Source organism: Emiliania huxleyi (assembly GCF_000372725.1).
Source record: "Emiliania huxleyi CCMP1516 unplaced genomic scaffold EMIHUscaffold_34, whole genome shotgun sequence".
Classification (NCBI taxonomy): domain Eukaryota; phylum Haptophyta; order Isochrysidales; family Noelaerhabdaceae; genus Emiliania; species Emiliania huxleyi.
Window position 1 is genome coordinate 363,437 of NW_005199443.1, and position 17,037 is coordinate 380,473.

At 66.2% G+C, this 17,037-nt stretch overlaps 7 protein-coding genes across 7 annotated transcripts; 2 read left to right on the forward strand and 5 right to left on the reverse strand.

The window, feature by feature from the left end:
* Positions 1 to 1,670: 1,670 nt before the first annotated feature.
* Positions 1,671 to 2,595, reverse strand: EMIHUDRAFT_208021 (hypothetical protein; the record flags this gene model as incomplete). Its single annotated transcript, XM_005773337.1, has 5 exons — positions 1,671 to 1,718; positions 1,952 to 2,005; positions 2,082 to 2,153; positions 2,253 to 2,354; positions 2,455 to 2,595. The coding sequence occupies 5 exons, from the start codon at positions 2,593 to 2,595 to the stop codon at positions 1,671 to 1,673; spliced, it is 417 nt and encodes a 138-aa protein (XP_005773394.1).
* Positions 2,596 to 2,685: 90 nt separating this feature from the next.
* On the reverse strand, positions 2,686 to 3,198 carry EMIHUDRAFT_208022 (hypothetical protein; the record flags this gene model as incomplete). The annotated part of the gene is made up of 1 exon (XM_005773338.1): positions 2,686 to 3,198. The coding sequence occupies one exon, from the start codon at positions 3,196 to 3,198 to the stop codon at positions 2,686 to 2,688; it is 513 nt and encodes a 170-aa protein (XP_005773395.1).
* Positions 3,199 to 4,069: 871 nt separating this feature from the next.
* On the reverse strand, positions 4,070 to 5,098 carry EMIHUDRAFT_52385 (hypothetical protein; the record flags this gene model as incomplete). Its single annotated transcript, XM_005773339.1, has 1 exon — positions 4,070 to 5,098. A coding segment is annotated over one exon (1,029 nt), but the record flags the coding sequence as incomplete, so codon positions are not given.
* A 321-nt stretch (positions 5,099 to 5,419) lies between these two features.
* On the reverse strand, positions 5,420 to 6,369 carry EMIHUDRAFT_435773 (hypothetical protein; the record flags this gene model as incomplete). The annotated part of the gene is made up of 1 exon (XM_005773340.1): positions 5,420 to 6,369. A coding segment is annotated over exon 1 (933 nt), but the record flags the coding sequence as incomplete, so codon positions are not given.
* Positions 6,370 to 7,655: 1,286 nt separating this feature from the next.
* Positions 7,656 to 9,155, reverse strand: EMIHUDRAFT_65333 (hypothetical protein; the record flags this gene model as incomplete). Its single annotated transcript, XM_005773341.1, has 1 exon — positions 7,656 to 9,155. One exon carries the CDS (start codon positions 9,153 to 9,155, stop codon positions 7,656 to 7,658), a length of 1,500 nt encoding a protein of 499 aa, XP_005773398.1.
* A 2,423-nt stretch (positions 9,156 to 11,578) lies between these two features.
* EMIHUDRAFT_208025 (hypothetical protein) lies at positions 11,579 to 12,704 on the forward strand (the record flags this gene model as incomplete). Its single annotated transcript, XM_005773342.1, has 3 exons — positions 11,579 to 12,259; positions 12,332 to 12,400; positions 12,501 to 12,704. The coding sequence occupies 3 exons, from the start codon at positions 11,579 to 11,581 to the stop codon at positions 12,702 to 12,704; spliced, it is 954 nt and encodes a 317-aa protein (XP_005773399.1).
* A 3,633-nt stretch (positions 12,705 to 16,337) lies between these two features.
* On the forward strand, positions 16,338 to 16,652 carry EMIHUDRAFT_208026 (hypothetical protein; the record flags this gene model as incomplete). Its single annotated transcript, XM_005773343.1, has 1 exon — positions 16,338 to 16,652. The coding sequence occupies one exon, from the start codon at positions 16,338 to 16,340 to the stop codon at positions 16,650 to 16,652; it is 315 nt and encodes a 104-aa protein (XP_005773400.1).
* Between the last annotated feature and the right edge of the window lie 385 nt (positions 16,653 to 17,037).

The window sequence follows — 17,037 nt, forward strand, 5'->3', positions numbered from 1 at the left end:
GCGGGAGGGGGGGTTGGGGAGGAGAGCTTTAGGAGAGAGCCGCACCCCGATGCTCGCCGTCGGCGGGTCCGACCCGTCGTTCGTCCAGTCGCTGTCGTCACTATCGCCCTGCAGAAGCGGCAGGCGCGGCTGAGTCAGTACAGAGGGGGAGAGGAATCGGGGACGACCGGAGCGGCAGCGGCGCGCGCACGTGCGGGGAGGGCGGGGGCGAAGGCGGAGGCGAGGGCGGGGGCGAAGGCGGAGGCGAGGGCGGGGGAGAGGGCGGCGGTGGTGACGGGGGAGGGGAGAGGGTGGCGGCGGTGAGGGCGCAGCCTCTTCGGCGGCGTCTTGCTCCATTTTCTTCTTCAGAACCTGCTCGTCGGCCTGGTCACGGAGCGTCGCGGCCTGCGCGCCGAAGCGCTCGTCCGTAATCTCCTCGTGCGTCACCCACCAGCCCTCGTTTTGCTGGTGACGCTGCCCTGGCCCATACGACGGCGCGCGGTCCCGCCGCTTGATCTGCACCTCCCAGTCGTCGGTGCCGCTGCGCTTCCTGGTCTCGATGACGTCAAAGGTCGCACTCATTGCGGGATCGACACAAATGATGGCTGCCCGCGCGCGCGCAGGACACAGAGCTTTAAAAGAAAAACGTGCTTTTCAAAGAAAACCTAACTCATTCCCGCGCCTCCCCGTCGGCCGCCTCGGCCGGCGCCACCCCGAGCAGCTCCGCGAGGCCGTGGATCGAGGCGAGGTGCGCCTCCGCCTCGGCGCACCGCACCTCCGCGCCCGTGTCTCTGTCCGTCCTCCCCACCAGCACCTGGCGGAGGAAGGGCGGAGCACGCGTGGACATGTCGCGGGGAGGGTCCCAGAGCCTTCGCGGAGGTGTACGCCTCTCTGCCAGCTGCGATCCTCGCGCACTCACGCGCAGACGCTCCGGCGCGCTGTCTTGGTGCGTGTCTGGGCTGAATCAGTCCTGGCTGCCTCTCGGCGGCATCTCGGGCTGCACCCCGTCTATATCGCGGCGACATCTCGGCGACATCTCGGCGACATCTCCGCGCCGTCCTCCAGCCAAACGCGCTGGCCGCCTGGATGTTCTTGACGCTGTCGTCGCAAAAGAGGCACGCGGCGGGGTCGGTCGCGCCTGACATGGTCAACCCCTTAACGACTTGCATGCGGCGGGGCGCAGTGTCATCAGAGAACGACTTGCATGCGGGCGATGTGTACTGCCATCAGAGAACGACTTGCATGCGGCTGTATTGTCATCAGAGAATGAGTTGCATGCGGCGGGGTGCAGTGCCATCGCATGCAGCCGACTGATCAGGCATCGGACGCGTCCTGCTGCCGGTGCTCTCCCGGCCAGCTCCTCTCCGCTAAGGCGATAGGTGTCGCTAAGGCGATAGGTGTCGCTAAGGCGATCGGTGTCGCTCACCGGCGATCCGCATCGCCGCCTCAAAGCTAGAGCGCGCCTACACAGACGACACACACGGGCGAGATGAGCACGCCAGGGAATGGCCCCGCATCGCCGCCCTCGGAGCTGGTCTCGCGCGTGTTTCGACTCGAGGCTGCACGCCTGCCAAGACCAGCAGGAAAGAGGGCCGTATAAAAAAGAAAGCCGTGGCTCGCCGTGGGACGACTCTAGGCTGCAGGCCGGGGGACCCGCTCCCACCGCCCGTACCGGCCTCTCTTCCCGAGCGCTATTCGGTTTGCTCCTCTATTCTTCGCGCCCGCGTGTCGATGATGCCCTGCCACGGGAGACCGCCGACGCCGAGCTTGGCCTGAGAGAGAGGCGGCGGAGGCGGAGGCGAGGGCGGCGGTGGCGACGGTGGCGCGGGCGACTGGGTGCGAGGGTGGCGGTGGCGGAGGCAGCGGCTAGAGCGATGGCGGCGGAGGCGATGGAGGCGGTAGCGATGGCGGCGGTGGCGATGGCGGTGGAGGTGAAAGTGGCAGAGGAGAGGGTGGCGGAGGCAGGGTGCACCATGCAGCGCGCGGCGTGCTCGGACGCCGAGGCCGTGAAGACCCAGCAGGGCGCCTACGTTCGGTCAGCCTCGGCTACTCTCGTGCGATCCCGAGGTTGGACAGCCCGTGAAGACGTGGCAGCGCGCCACGCCGAGCACGGCAGAGAGGACCTCCCGCAGCCGCGCGTCGGGCTCGATCTCGGAATAGTCAATCTTGTGCACCTTTGTGGAGGGAGGGCGGCCTGTCGAACCTCCCTACGTCTCCCCATCGCCTCCCCATATCTCCCGAACTCCTCCCCACATCTCCCCAGAGCTCGGGACCTCGGTAAGGAACTCCTCGGCGCCGGCCTCGTCGAGGATGCGCTCCACGAGCAGACCCTTGAGGCAGGTACCGTGCTCCTTGTACAGCTGGTACGCCCGGTCCTGCAGCGGTGGCAAGGGTGGCGAGGCCAGCATGTTGGTGGCGGTGTGGCGACGTGCAGTGTTTGCAGCGCAGGCGGGCGGCGGGCAAGGCCTTGCTCACGCCGAGCGTTGCGGTGTAGGCGCCGATTGACTGAGTGATGCGGCGTGCGGTGGCCCAGCCGTTCTGGTAGAGGCAGTCGTCGCAGTCGATGAAGATGTGGGTGATGCCGCGGAAGCGAGGCTGGGCGGCTGGCAGGAGCATTTGTCGGCACACAAGTGAAAACACAGCGGGCTGGGTTCGGACTTTTTGCGGGGTATGGTAGGTGTGCTCGGCTGTTCTTCACCTTTCTACCTACCTACCTACCTCGCTTTGTGTATCCCGGGAGATTACATGGTCGCTCGCCGCCTGCCTGGCCGCCCCACAGACGCTATACGTGGCAGCGATCTCGTCAGCCTCGCGCTGTCGCCCCGCCTCCGTCAGCACCTCGACAAGGTTGCGGGCCGAGCTCTGCGTCTCTTCATGCCCCTTCCCGTACCGCGCATCGCACCCCTCCAGCTCCTCCCGGAAGAGAGGGATGGCGTCCCCGAGCCTGTCCTGCTTTTGCAGCAGCGAGCCGAGGTTATAGATCGAGGAGAGCGTGCTCGGGTGCCGGTCGCCGAGCGTCTCTCGCCTCGCCGCCAGGTCCTCGCGAGACAGCGCCTCCGCGCCGTCCAGGTCGCCCTTGTCCGCCAGCAGCGAGCCGAGGTTGCCGATCGAGGTGAGCGTGTCCGGGTGCCGGTCGCCGAGCGTCTCCCGTCTCCCCTCCAGCGCCTCGCGGAACAGCGCCTCCGCGCCGTCCAGGTCGCCCTTGTCCGCCAGCAGCATGCCGAGGTTGTTGATCGAGGTGAGCGATGCGTGCTCGGGTGCCGGTCGCCGAGCGTCTCTCGCTTCGCCGCCAGCGCCTCGCGGTACAGCGCCTCCGCGCCGTCCAGGTCGCCCTTGCGATACAGCAGCCCGCCGAGGTATGGTAGGTCAGAACCCCAAAGAGGCCAGAAGTTTTAGGTAGATGGCAAATCAAGACACAGAGCTCACACAGAATCACAGCGGGAGGAAAGCGGCGAGTCGCAATTCCAGGGGTCGTTGTGGCGGGCCACCCTGTCCAGAGAGGCATGGATGCCAATCTGGGGTCTCTCGACCGAGTCTATGAGCCCTGGCCGCCTCCCGATCTTGGTGGTAAGGCCGCAGCCGAACAAGGCGACGGAGATGGCGCGGGAGAGTACGGGTGTTCCAGGGGATCACGACACGCACCGACCCTTCACGACGAGCCGAAAGGCTGTGCCTGGGGAAGGCACACAGTAATCCGGGCACGTGTTGGGCGCCCCATTCCGTTTAGGAAGTAAAAACCATAAAGACCCCCAAAAGCACGGCCCCAAGGTCAGACGCCATACGTGGCAGCGATCTCGTCAGCCTCGCGCTGTCGCCCCGCCTCCGTCAGCACCTCGACAAGGTTGCGGGCCGAGCTCTGCGTCTCTTCATGCCCCTTCCCGTACCGCGCAGTGAATCCCTCCAAGTCCTCCCGGAAGAGAGGGATGGCGTTCCCGAGCCTGCCCTGCGTCTGCAGCAGCATGCCGAGGCCGTAGACCAGGTCGAGCGTGTCCGGGTGCCGGTCGCCGAGCGTCTCCCGGCACCCCTCCAGCGCCTCGCGGAACAGCGCCTCCGCGCCGTCCAGGTCGCCCTTCTTCTTCAGCAGCAAGCCGAGGTTGCTGATCGAGGTGAGCGTGTCCGGGTGCCGGTCGCCGAGCGTCTCTCGCCTCGCCGCCAGCGCCTCGCGGAACAGCGCCTCCGCGCCGTCCAGGTCGCCCTTGGCGTACAGCAGCATGCCGAGGTTGTCGATCGAGGTGAGCGTGTCCGGGTGCCGGTCGCCGAGCGTCTCTTGGTGCCCCTCCAGCGCCTCGCGGTGCAGCGCCTCCGCGCCGTCCAGGTCGCCCTGGTCCCGCAGCAGCAAGCCGAGGTTGTCGATCGAGGTGAGCGTGTCCGGGTGCCGGTCGCCGAGCGTCTCTCGGTGCCCCTCCAGCGCCTCGCGGTACAGCGCCTCCGCGCCGTCCAGGTCGCCCTTCTTCTTCAGCAGCAAGCCGAGGTTGTAGATCGAGGTGAGCGTGCTCGGGTGCCGGGCGCCGAGCGTCTCTCGGCTTCCCTCCAGCGCCTCGCGACACAGCGGCTCCGCGCCGTCCAGGTCGCCCTGGTCCTGCAGCAGCGAGCCGAGGTTACTGATCGAGTCGAGCGTGCTCGGGTGCCGGTCGCCGAGCGTCTCCCGTCTCCCCTCCAGCGCCTCGCGAGACAGCGCCCCCGCGCCGTCCAGGTCGCCCTGGTCCTGCAGCAGCGAGCCGAGGTTGTTGATCGAGAGGAGCGTGCTCGGGTGCCGGTCGCCGAGCGTCTCTCGCCGCCCCTCCAGCGCCTCGCGGTACAGCGCCTCCGCGCCGTCCAAGTCGCCCTGGTCCTGCAGCAGTAAGCCGAGGTTGTTGATCGAGGAGAACGTCTTCGGATGCCGGTCGCCGAGCGTCTCTCGGCACCCCTCCAGCGCCTCGCGAAGCAGCGCCTCCGCGCCGTCCAGGTCGCCCTTGGCCGCCAGCAGCACGCCGAGGCTGTTGATCGACATGAGCGTGTCCGGGTGCCGGTCGCCGAGCGTCTCTCGGCTCGCCGCCAGGTCCTCGCGGAACAGCGCCTCCGCGCCGTCCAGGTCGCCCTTGGCCTCCAGCAGCGAGCCGAGGTTGTTGATCGAGGAGAGCGTGCTTGGGTGCCGGTCGCCGAGCGTCTCTCGGCTCGCCGCCAGCGCCTCGCGGAGCAGCGCCTCCGCGCCGTCTAGGTCGCCCTGGTCCCGCAGCAGCAAGCCGAGGTTGTTGATCGAGCCGAGCGTCTTCGGATGCCGGTCGCCGAGCGTCTCTCGCCGCCCCTCCAGCGCCTCGCGGTCCAGCGCCTCCGCGCCGTCCAGGTCGCCCTGGTCCCGCAGCAGCAAGCCGAGCTGGTTGATCAGGTTCGACGTCGCCCTCTCCGCCGGCTCCATCCGCTCCAGCGCCGCCCTCCCCTGCCCCGCCAGCGCCCCCCGCAGCAGCCCAAACACAGCCTTGTTGCACTCGGTCAGGCCACCTGGGAGGGTCTCCAGCTCGCCCAGGATCTGCTCCGTGTCTCTCGGGTTGCGGCACTCCGCCTTGCGCACATCCACCTCGGACAGCTTCGTCGCGATCGAGTCAAAGTCCTCCACGAGCGCCGTCTCAAAGGCCGCCTGCTGCTCCGCGCTCATCACCACCTCGAAGCGCGCGCCCGACGCCTGCGTGTGGAACACCTCCTTGATGCAGTACGCGCGCCGCAGCGGCGACGGGTCGTACCACGGCTCCATGAGCAGAACCGTGTGGCCGACGGCGCGGACGCAGTCGCCGAGCCGCTTGACGTCGTTCATCGTGACGTCGAGCTGCCGCGTCGACTGGCGGATCACAAAGTCGCAGACCCAGAACTTGGTGTCGGGCGGCAGCTCTGGGTGGAGCCGCAGGTACTGCCGCAGGGCGTCCACCAGCGTCGCGAGCGGCGTCTCGAGGAACCAGCTCACAAAGACGGTGGCGACGCCCACGCCAGGGTCGCCGCACTCGTACAGCGCCTCGCAGTACGCCTTGCCTCCGTCCGCCTCGCTCCGCCTCGCGATCTGCCACTGGTTGACGTAGCCGTTGAGGGTGGCGTTGGCGGGGACGCGGACGCCGTTGATGGTGGGCCGGTTCTCGTTGCACTGCTCGACGACGTCGGCGGGGAGGGCGGTGATGTACTCCTCGATCGCGTCGACAGACAGGCCGAGGGTCAGCCGCTCCGGGAGGTTGCGCTCGGCGGCCCGCTGCGAGACGAGGTCGGCGTTCAGTGCTGCCCGAAGAACAGAGGCGGTTGCTGCGTGTGCAGCGAGCCGGTCGGGGGAGAGAGAAGCGGCGATTCGCGTGGTCGATGCGGCAGTAGGGGTGGTGGCGTCGGCAACGCCGGGCAAAGAAGCCGAGCAGCCCATGAGAAGCCGAGACGTTGCCGACGACAGCGTGCCACAATTCGCGCGGGTGTTCTCGAGGTTCTCGAGGTGGATATCCTTAAGATACAAGCCTCTCTCACAGCACACTGGCACGACAAGGGCGCAGACTGGCGCGGACTGGCACACACACAGGCTCACCACCGGAGCCGCCTAAGCGACTCCGTTAAGAACGGCAATGCACTCCGCACCATGCACAATGCCGCTCTCCCCGCACGCTAGCTCGTTCACCGTCTGCCACGCCACGGCGGTGTGGAGGACGACAGACAAGCGCTGCATCTGCAGCCCGTGCCAGTTCTTGGTGGTCCATGTGACCTCGTCCAGGTGCTGAGCGTGCGAAAGTTTGTTGCTCAGCTGGTTCGCCGCCTCCCTCAGGGTGCTGCGAACCTCCTTTCCAAAGCCTCCGAAAGCCTCAAAATCAAACAAACGTAGATCGCAATCCTGCTGCCGCGCAAAGGGGTAATCGCCAGGCTGCTCCTTGAGCTTTCCCTTGGGGGCATCCTCCTCCTCCCCCTCCTCCCCCTCCTCCTCGGCCTCCTCCTCCTCCCCCGCCACCGCCGCTGCCGTCGCTTCCGACGGAGACCACTTGCCGCGCCCTTTGACCAACTTGAGCAGCCCGGTCTCCGTGTTGCCAAAGCGCACATAGGCCCCCTTCCAGCCGAGCTCTCCGTCGCCGGCCGTGTCCTTGCCCGTGCTCGCAAGCGAGCTCGTGAGCTTCAAATCGGCAACGAGGCGCCTGTGCCCCCTGCCGATGTTTGCCGCCGCCACGTCAGGTTGTTTTGGATTACTGTAACTGAGGTGTGCAGTCGGCTCCATCTCGATGATCATGCCCCACGCCGAGCGGAGGCATTTGACCAAACGTTTGAGTAGAAATTTGTGTCTTGTAGCATGCTTTGACCGAGGGTTAACCATCGCGGCGTCGCCAAGGGCGTCGTGTAGCTGGCCGCTGGGTGCCCTCTTGCCTGCCTCCACCGCCTGGCAGGCGACATCAAGGGGGAGCCCAAGGCGGCGCTGGACGGTGTAGTCCGCCCCGCTCCTCCCCATCGGGCCGCGTGAGCGGCCACGCCTCGCAGATTCGTTTTCGCGCCTGGGTCAGGCGCGCGGGGTATGGTAGGTCGTCGAGCCCGCTGCGTGTAGCCCTTGATTAATAAAAACCATAAAGACGAAAAAAGCACGGCCTCACGTGTAGCCCTCCTTTTGGAATAATAAACAAAACTCAACTCGACCCAGCTCGAAGGGAGCCCGGGAGATTACATGGTCGCTCGCCGCCTGCCTGGCCGCTCCAAGGTCAGACGCCATACGTGGCAGCGATCTCGTCAGCCTGGCGCTGTCGCCCGGCCTTCTCCAGCAGCGCGACAAGGTTGCGGGCTGAGCCCCTCGTCTCGTCATCCCCCTTTCCGTACCGCGCAGCGCACCCCTCCAGCTCCTCCCGGAAGAGCGGGATGGCTTCCCCGAGCCTGCCTTGCTTCTGCAGCAGCGAGCCGAGGTTGTAGATCGAGGTGAGCGTGCTCGGGTGCCGGGCGCCGAGCGTCTCTCGGCTTCCCTCCAGCGCCTCGCGACACAGCGGCTCCGCGCCGTCCAGGTCGCCCTGGTCCTGCAGCAGCGAGCCGAGGTTGCTGATCGAGCCGAGCGTGTGCGGGTGCCGGTCGCCGAGCGTCTCTCGCCTCCCCTCCAGCGCCTCGCGGTACAGCGCCTCCGCGCCGTCCAGGTCGCCCTTGGCCTTCAGCAGCGCGCCGAGGTTGCTGATCGAGGTGAGCGTGTCCGGGTGCCGGTCGCCGAGCGTCTCTCGCCTCCCCTCCAGCGCCTCGCGGTACAGCGCCTCCGCGCCGTCCAGGTCGCCCTTGTCCGCCAGCAGCAAGCCGAGGTTGTTGATCGAGTTGAGCGTCTTCGGGTGCCGGTCGCCGAGCGTCTCTCGGCTCGCCTCCAGGTCCTCGCGGAACAGCGCCTCCGCGCCGTCCAGGTCGCCCTTGGCATACAGCAGCGAGCCGAGGTTGTTGACCGAGCCGAGCGTGCTCGGGTGCCGGTCGCCGAGCGTCTCTCGGCTCGCCGCCAGCGCCTCGCGAAGCAGCGCCTCCGCGCCGTCCAGGTCGCCCTGGTCCTGCAGCAGCGAGCCGAGGTTGCTGATCAAAGTGAGCGTGCTCGGGTGCCGGTCGCCGAGCGTCTCTCGGCTCGCCGCCACGTCCTCGCGGAACAACGCCTCCGCGCCGTCTAGGTCGCCCTTGTCCGCCAGCAGCAAGCCGAGGTTGCTGATCGAGGTGAGCGTCTTCGGGTGCCGGTCGCCGAGCGTCTCTCGGCTCGCCGCCAGCGCCTCGCGGAGCAGCGCCTCCGCGCCGTCTAGGTCGCCCTTGGCCTTCAGCAGCAAGCCGAACTGGTTGATCGAGTTGAGCGTGCTCGGGTGCCGGTCGCCGAGCGTCTCTCGCTTCGCCTCCAGCGCCTCGCGGTACAGCGGCTCCGCGCCGCCCAGGTCGCCCTTGTCCTTCAGCAGCGCGCCGAGGTTGTTGATCGAGGTGAGCGTCTTCGGGTGCCGGTCGCCGAGCGTCTCTCGGCACGCCTCCAGCGCCTCGCGGAACAGCGCCTCCGCGCCGTCCAGGTCGCCCTTGGCGTACAGCAGCGAGCCGAGGTTGTTGATCGAGATGAGCGTGCTCGGATGCCGGTCGCCGAGCGTCTCTCGGTGCCCCTCCAGCGCCTCGCGGAGCAGCGCCTCCGCGCCGTCCAGGTCGCCCTGGTCCTGCAGCAGCAAACCGAGCTGGTTGATCAGGTTCGACGTCGCCCTCTCCGCCGGCTCCATCCGCTCCAGCGCCGCCCTCCCCTGCCCCGCCAGCGCCCCCCGCAGCAGCCCAAACACAGCCTTGTTGCACTCGGTCAGGCCAACCTCCCGCTCCAGCTCGCCCAGGATCTGCTCCGTGTCTCTCGGGTTGCGGCACTCCGCCTTGCGCACATCCACCTCGGACAGCTTCGCCGCGATCGACTCAAAGTCCTCCACCAGCGCCGTCTCAAACGCCGCCTGCTGCTCCGCGCTCATCACCACCTCGAAGCGCGCGCCCGACGCCTGCGTGTGGAACACCTCCTTGATGCAGTACGCGCGCCGCAGCGGCGACGGGTCGTACCACGGCTCCATGAGCAGAACCGTGTGGCCGACGGCGCGGACGCAGTCGCCGAGCCGCTTGACGTCGTTCATCGTGACGTCGAGCTGCCGCGTCGACTGGCGGATCACAAAGTCGCAGACCCAGAACTTGGTGTCGGGCGGCAGCTCTGGGTGGAGCCGCAGGTACTGCCGCAGGGCGTCCACCAGCGTCGCGAGCGGCGTCTCGAGGAACCAGCTCACAAAGACGGTGGCGACGCCCACGCCAGGGTCGCCGCACTCGTACAGCGCCTCGCAGTACGCCTTGCCTCCGTCCGCCTCGCTCCGCCTCGCGATCTGCCACTGGTTGACGTAGCCGTTGAGGGCGGCGTTGGCGGGGACGCGGACGCCGTTGATGGTGGGCCGGTTCTTGTTGCACTGCTCGACGACGTCGGCGGGGAGGGCGGTGATGTACTCCTCGATCGCGTCGACAGACAGGCCGAGGGTCAGCCGCTCCGGGAGGTTGCGCTCGGCTGCCCGCTGCGAGACGAGGTCGGCGTTCGGTGCGGCCGGAAGAACAGTGACGCTTGCTGCGCGTGCAGCGAGCAGGTCAGGGGAGAGGGAAGCGCCGCTGCGCGCGGCCAATGCGGCAGGAGCGGCGGTGGCGTCGGCAACGCCGGGCAAAGAAGCCGAGCAGCCCATGGCGATCGGAATCGTTGGGAAGGCCGCTGCGTTTGAGGGGACGTGCAGTTCAGCGTCTGACGCTGGGGCTCAAGTTGAGCGTGTGTACTGTGAGGTGAAAACCCGCTGGGACCCGGACGCCAGCACACACGAGGGTGTGGTCACGATCCCAGGCCGCTGCTCAAAGCCCCACCGGGGTACGCGCCCAGCCCCCTTACAAGCCGTACGTACGAGATGTGTTTGTACGTACTTATGGGGGGGAGAGAGAGAAAGATTTTTTTTGTGTTTTGTACGTATGGTCCCTACCCTTCCGGGGGGGGGGGGGGGGGGGCGCGGAAAAGCAACAAAAGTGGAACCTACCTATGGTTGAGGCCAACCCTTTTCCTGGCTCACAAGCTGAAGATGTTGACGGGCCCCCCTCCGGAGCCCCGGGTACTCTTTAGCTGTACTCGTCTAGGCAGGGGTTGGGTTAGGCTGGTGGGTTAGGTTCAGTTGCGCTGCGGTACCTCCAAGTATCGTAGTCTTTGTTAGTATCGAGGTCTCGCGAGTTTTGGGGGTTCTCGGCGTAGCGACAGCGCTGCGAGCCGCGCGATGCCACGGCGCTCGGCCTGCTGAGAGAAGAGCTTCCCGGACGGCAGTGACAAGTTACCCGACATCAATCGTCGACGGCAACCTCGAGAACTGCGCCTCCAAAGTCGCCCAGATTCGCCTCTCGCGGCGCGCTGAGTTAGTATCGCCGGTGCGCCAGCAGGCTCTGCTCCACAGCAGGGCATGCCCGACTGGCTCCTGCTAGCCGTGCGTCCTGGTGGCATCCATTGCCAGCTCAGGTAGCCTCAGGAGGTCGCCTCGCGCACGACGCGGCGTCGCACAGCACCGCTCAGCGTTACTACCGAGTTAGTATCGTCGACCCACAGAGCCTGCTCTTCTGTAGGTGGAGCCGACAAACGCCGGCCGGGTCGGCGCCGCCGCCCCCATCGCCGCCGCCGGGGCGGCGGCGGCCTCGGCGGACCATCCGGCGCGCCGCGCGCCCGTCGGGGAGGTGTTCACCACCCCTGGCTCCTCACCCCGCCACGCCTTCGTGCGGACGCCGTGGCACCCACCTCAGGCGCCGCTCGGACTCGGTTGACGGCCACCCAAGTGCTTGGCTCATGCCAAGCCGACCGGCAGGCGATTCCCAGTCACTGCTAGGCTAATCTCGGGCTGTCCTGCGTCAGTGTGGTGCCGTGAGGGGCGCCGCCCCCAAAACTACGATCGTTAGTACCGTGCGGGGGCAGTGCATTTAATTCTGTCAAAAATCCAAATCTGCTCCGTGGCGCTTATTGGGCTAGGATCATACGTCCGGGAGGCCCCCCATGCGTGCCGTAACGATCGACAGCGATCTGGCTACTCTGTTCACGTTCACACCTCGTAAACCCCCCATAACCCCGATACAGGAGGTATTGGGTTAGGCGGCCTCGTTTTGCGGACTCATGCGGACGACGGTCGTGCAGGAGATCGAGCTGGAGCGCTTCGACGTGCTCAAGATCCAATCCATCGACACTGTCTCGCAGTCCTTCAACGCGCGCTGCCTCGTCCGTCTCCGGCTCATCGGAGCCAAGGCCCGCCGGGAGGCGTTCGTCACCTTCAAAGACGGCCGCGCCACCGAATCGGTCGAGTGGTTTGCAAGGCAAATCGAGCCGTACAACTCCTTTGAGCACGACTCGTGCAAGCTGATAGATGAGAAACCAAAGATCACGGACGCCGGCGACGACCTTCTTATCCAGCTGCGGTTCGAGGGGCGCTTCTACCAGCCGATGCGGCTGCACGCATTTCCCTTCGACTCGCAAGAGCTGCGCATCGAGTTTCTCATTCTCTGCCGCGTCGACGGCCCCGTACCGGCCAAGGTGATCGTATCGCCTGGTGTGGAAAGCAGCCTCGTGGATAGGGGCTTCGCACCCCGCTTCCAGTGGCAGCCAACCGGGGGCGTGCATTGCTTCGTCGACGAGCACAAGGCAAACGGGCGCATTTTCCCCAAGTTTGGCGCTACGGCGAGAGTGGCGCGGAAGTCCCGCTTCTACGTCACCAACGTCGCGCTCCCCACCGCCGTCTTTTCCGGCCTCGCCTTCACCCTCTTCGCCGCGCAACCGTCGGAGCCTTTGGAACGCCTATCGGTGCCGCTCCGGACTCCTGACCGAGATGTGTGCTCCCATGCTATCGTCACGGTTTCCGCTGCCGAGTTATAGGTCGCCTTCACGCTCCTCCTGACGATGGCGGCGTACAAGATCACGGTGGCGGGCATGATCCCGCAGGCAGTAGAGCCTCCGCGCCGGGAGAGGGAGAGGGGAGGGAGGGAGGAGAGGTGGGGAAGTTTTGCGGCGTCTGCCGGAGTTAGTGCCACAGCTCTCGACTTAGGTGTCCTACGAGACCTTGCTTGACCAATTCCTGCTCTGCAACTTCTTCCTTCTCGTGGCGATGGCGGTCGTCAGCGCGCTCCTGCCGCAAGTGGGACATGACGCGGAGGATTTGGCCGACCGCGTCTGCTTGGCGCTTCTCGGCGCGGTTTGGTGCCTGATCCAGGCGTGGTTCGTGGCCAAGGCGTGGTCGCGAAAGGACTGAACGTGGGGTCGAGTGGTAGAAAGAAAAAGTAATTTATCTTTACTTCCAACAAGAGGTGATGGAAAGTTCGACAGTCGACTCAAGACGAGTAGGGGACAAGTCAAGAGCCGGCGCCTCCACCGCGCGCTCCCCCCTACGGCTTTAGTTTGCGCTCCGGGAGTCTTGACGAACGGGCGGCCCGCCGAGTTGCGCTGTCCCAGAGGAGGACGCCATGGGGATGTCCGCGAGCGAGGGAGGGGCAGGCTAGGCGAAGAGAGCCATGCGTGCTTCGCTGATGTTTGGAGAAGGCCGCTCCACGACCTTCGAGTGATGACGGGCCACGTGATTGTCGGGCGCTGTACTCGCTCGGGATGTCTCTGCGTGGTCAAGGGCTCGAACATGACCTCACCTCCCTTCCGTCTTCTTGCCTCCCCCCATGGCCGTCGCCGAGGGTGCGCAGCTAGCTCCGTACGCGCAGCTTCTCTATCTAGCTCCACGCGCAGCTGCGGCTGTCACGCGCGCTACGCACGCAGTGCGCACGCTTCCGACCGAGCAGCTTTGAACGCGCACAGCTCGGCGCTGAACGCAATCCGCGACACTCCCCCTCTGTCAGCGCTGCGGCAGCATGCCGTCGTCGAGATCGCGTCGTCGAGATCGCGTCTCAGCTGAAAAGACTGGACCCCGACATCCAATCGCCAGCTTGCTTGAAGTGAACTACTCAGAGTTGGAGTGGTCGAGGCGCGAGATTGGAGGATAGGCTGAGTCTGAGGCCAAGAAGATGATTGCGACGTCATTCACGAGAGTGTCGCGGTCGTAATCGGGGTGCTGCACGATCCTGACACCAAAGCAGGATATTGCCACCGGCGACGTCTCTGACGGGATGGAACTCGACGCATGGGTCGGACCCGTGTCTAACCTTATGCTACGCTGTCTGCCCAATCACAACAACCCGCCACGCCTTTCAACGCAGTGCGCCGCCGTCGCCACCATGTTTGGTAGGATGAGGATGCCGCCGCAGCAGGTGGATCTGGATCCGGTATATTTGTAGCATTCGAGAGCAACGAGGAGAGGATACTGCCGCGGGTGTTCGAGACCGAGAGGCTTGCGTCAATGCGGCGGCGGCGGCTGCACGTCGACTCAGGTCCCACTGTGTGTTTTATGTGGCGGCTTGCGTCAATGCGGCGGCGGCGGCTGCACGTGTCGACTCAGGTCCTCCCGATGTGAGACCAATGCCGGCCAAGCAGGAGGGCGGCGATGGGGGCGAGGGTGGGGGCGGCGGCGGCGGGGGCAAGCAGGGACGGAGAAGGCGAGCATTGGAGGTGCTCCGCTGTCTGTCCGGGACTCGCACCTGAGGCTTGTCCCATTGCAGAGGATCTCGCCCCGGCAGCCACTGTCAACCCACATGATGCCTTCACCCTCGCACCCAAAACTGCTGCCTTCCCGACAGCCGGCATTGCTCAGCTGCCGTGTAAGAGTCACGTAGAGGCACGGCGTCTTAGGCGGCGGGGGGAGGTGGCGACAGCGTGGGGGGCGGTATAGGGGCAGATGGCGGCGGCGTGGGAGGTGGGCGTGGTGGAGGTGGGGACGGCGATGGCGGCGGCGGCGAGCCGGTTGGTGGTGGGGGCGATGGCGATGGCGGCGGCGGCAAGTTGGTTGGTTGTGGTGGCTGCGGCGATGCTATGGCGGCGCAGGAGCAGAGGTGAAGGTGCGCATCCTCTGCAACCCCTGCCGAGACCTCAGGCCGAGACCGGCGGAGTGATCCGGCAGCGGCCTAGCGTGCGTCCACGAGACGACCCAATCGTTTCATTGCGTTGCAATGAACGTCGTGGCAAGATTCTGAGGAAAAGGGGTTTTAGGTATGTAGGGGTGAATAGGATCGATCCGGGTCAGATCTCATGGACGCTGCAGGGACGCGATCTCGACGACGGCATGCTGCCGCAGCGCTGACAGAGGGGGAGTGTCGCGGATTGCGTTCAGCGCCGAGCTGTGCGCGTTCAAAGCTGCTCGGTCGGAAGCGTGCGCACTGCGTGCGTAGCGCGCGTGACAGCCGCAGCTGCGCGTGGAGCTAGATAGAGAAGCTGCGCGTACGGAGCTAGCTGCGCACCCTCGGCGACGGCCATGGGGGGAGGCAAGAAGACGGAAGGGAGGTGAGGTCATGTTCGAGCCCTTGACCACGCAGAGACATCCCGAGCGAGTACAGCGCCCGTGAGTGAGTGAGTATTCTTGATACGAAACCACGACGACACACACCAGTCGACTCGCATCGGTTGCCTCCATGAACGGCGGAGCTATTCTCGCGCCCACACCACACTCACACACACACACTACAGAGGGTAGGTAGGTAGGTAGGAAGGTGAAGAACAGTCAGGCTCGGACTGGACACCAACGCGGTATGGGTGGACGCAAGACAGATGATGACGACACGCACGAGCGACACACAGACACAAACAAGCTCACAAGACACACAGCCAGCGGGCTGCCACACACCCTGAGTAGGCGTACACATCACTCCAGGGCCACGCCCCTCCTGTCGCCCCCCCCAGCACTCCAAGGTGCCAAGGGAACAAACAAGGACACAACAAACAACAGACGACAGAAAGTGACGTGCGAGGCTAGAGCAGGCTTGCTCTACCTCTAGCAATCTCGCCGGCCGGCGAGGCACGGACGAGACCGTGTGTGGGGTCAGTGAGGTGTCTATGGTCGCCCTCCTCACGGGCTAGCCGCCAGCGGCTATCCCTATCTCGCACTCACTGGCGGTGACAATTCAATGTGTGAGTGTTTGCGAACAGAGGCACGTGTGCTAATTCTAGGCCGCACGTCGTGGCACTATGACGAAGGTAGACGTGCGGCTGCAGCGCGCCCGCCGCAGGCTCGGCGGTGCGCGCGTGTTAGCGATAAAGTTGCGGGTAGAGCCGTTCCCGACTTGTCGAAGGCGAGGCCTCTGCGACGAGTGCCAGTCGCGCTGCGGAGCCACGCCCTTCGAGCCGCGTCCCGTCGGCACTACCCTCGAGTGCTGTCGCCTTGGTTGGCGACACCCACTCGTCGAGGGCAGTCCGGCCGACGGGAGCCTGTCGCGCGCCGGCGACGAATGCGGCGGGGTGGGTGTGGGTACAAAGCGCCGCTTCGACGAATGAGGTTGGCAGGCTCCCCTCACGAGTCCGTTCAGACATGCCACACGCCCCTCGCAAGCGAGGTTAGTAGGCGCCCCTGGCGAGACCCGCAAGAGATGCGCCACCCCCCTCGTACCTATACTCCACCAATGAGGAGGTGAAAAGATCTTATCAGCCAGGCGGGCAGGGCAGGCGGGCAGGCGGGCGGGGTCAGGGAAGAGGGCCCTCGGGTTACGCCTCGCCCGGCCCCCTCCGAGGGGGGAAGGGGAAAGAGGGGGGGCCCTCGGGGTGCGCCTCGCCCGGCCCCCTCCGAGGGGGGAAGGGAACTATTCTCTGTCCATCTACAGCGTGGGTGGTGGTACACTGCGTCGAGACAGCTCCGCGTCGCGCCCTCCCTTCCTGGAATACTTACGAATACCCAGAACCCGACAATCACGTGGCCCGTCATCACTCGAAGGTCGTGGAGCGGCCTTCTCCAAACATCAGCGAAGCACGCATGGCTCTCTTCGCCTAGCCTGCCCCTCCCTCGCTCGCGGACATCCCCATGGCGTCCTCCTCTGGGACAGCACAACTCGGCGAGCCGCCCGTTCATGACTCGGAGCCGGCATCGCAGCTGCTCGTCGACGCGACAAGCCCCTTCACCATCCTCCACGCCTCACCCGCCTGGTGCCGCCTGACCGGCTACACGGCGGCGATGGCCGTTGGCCGGCCGATCGCGTTCCTGCACGGGCCCCTTACGTGCAGCGAGACGCTGACTGCACTGGGCGTGGCGATGCAATACGGCAAGCCGCTGCGCGTCATGCTCGTCTCGTACACCGCCAACGGAGAGCCCTACCTCAACTGCGTCGACTCTCGGTGAGGGGAGAAGGGAGTGCAAGAGAGGGAGAGCGAGCTCGGAGCGAGTCGGGGGTGAGGGGAGAGGTACGGCGCGACAGAGCCGAGCCGGCTGTGGCGAGCGGCATTCGCATCGCTCCAACCAGCTTGGTGCCAGACAGTGCCTCGCCGGCATCGCCTTGCAGCCGCTGCTCCATCCGCCGTCCCCGCCTCCGCCGCCTCCTCCTTCCCCGCCCACCGCACCTCCGCCTCCACCGCTGACCGCACCCCTGCCCTCGCAGACCCGTCAGCGACTCGTCCGGCAAGCTCGCAGCGTTCCGGTGGGAGGTGTGTGCGACGCCTGCGCCCTCCTCTCCTCTCGCCTGCCCTCGCCCCTCCTCAGCCCTCCTCAGCCCTCCTCTCCCCTCCCC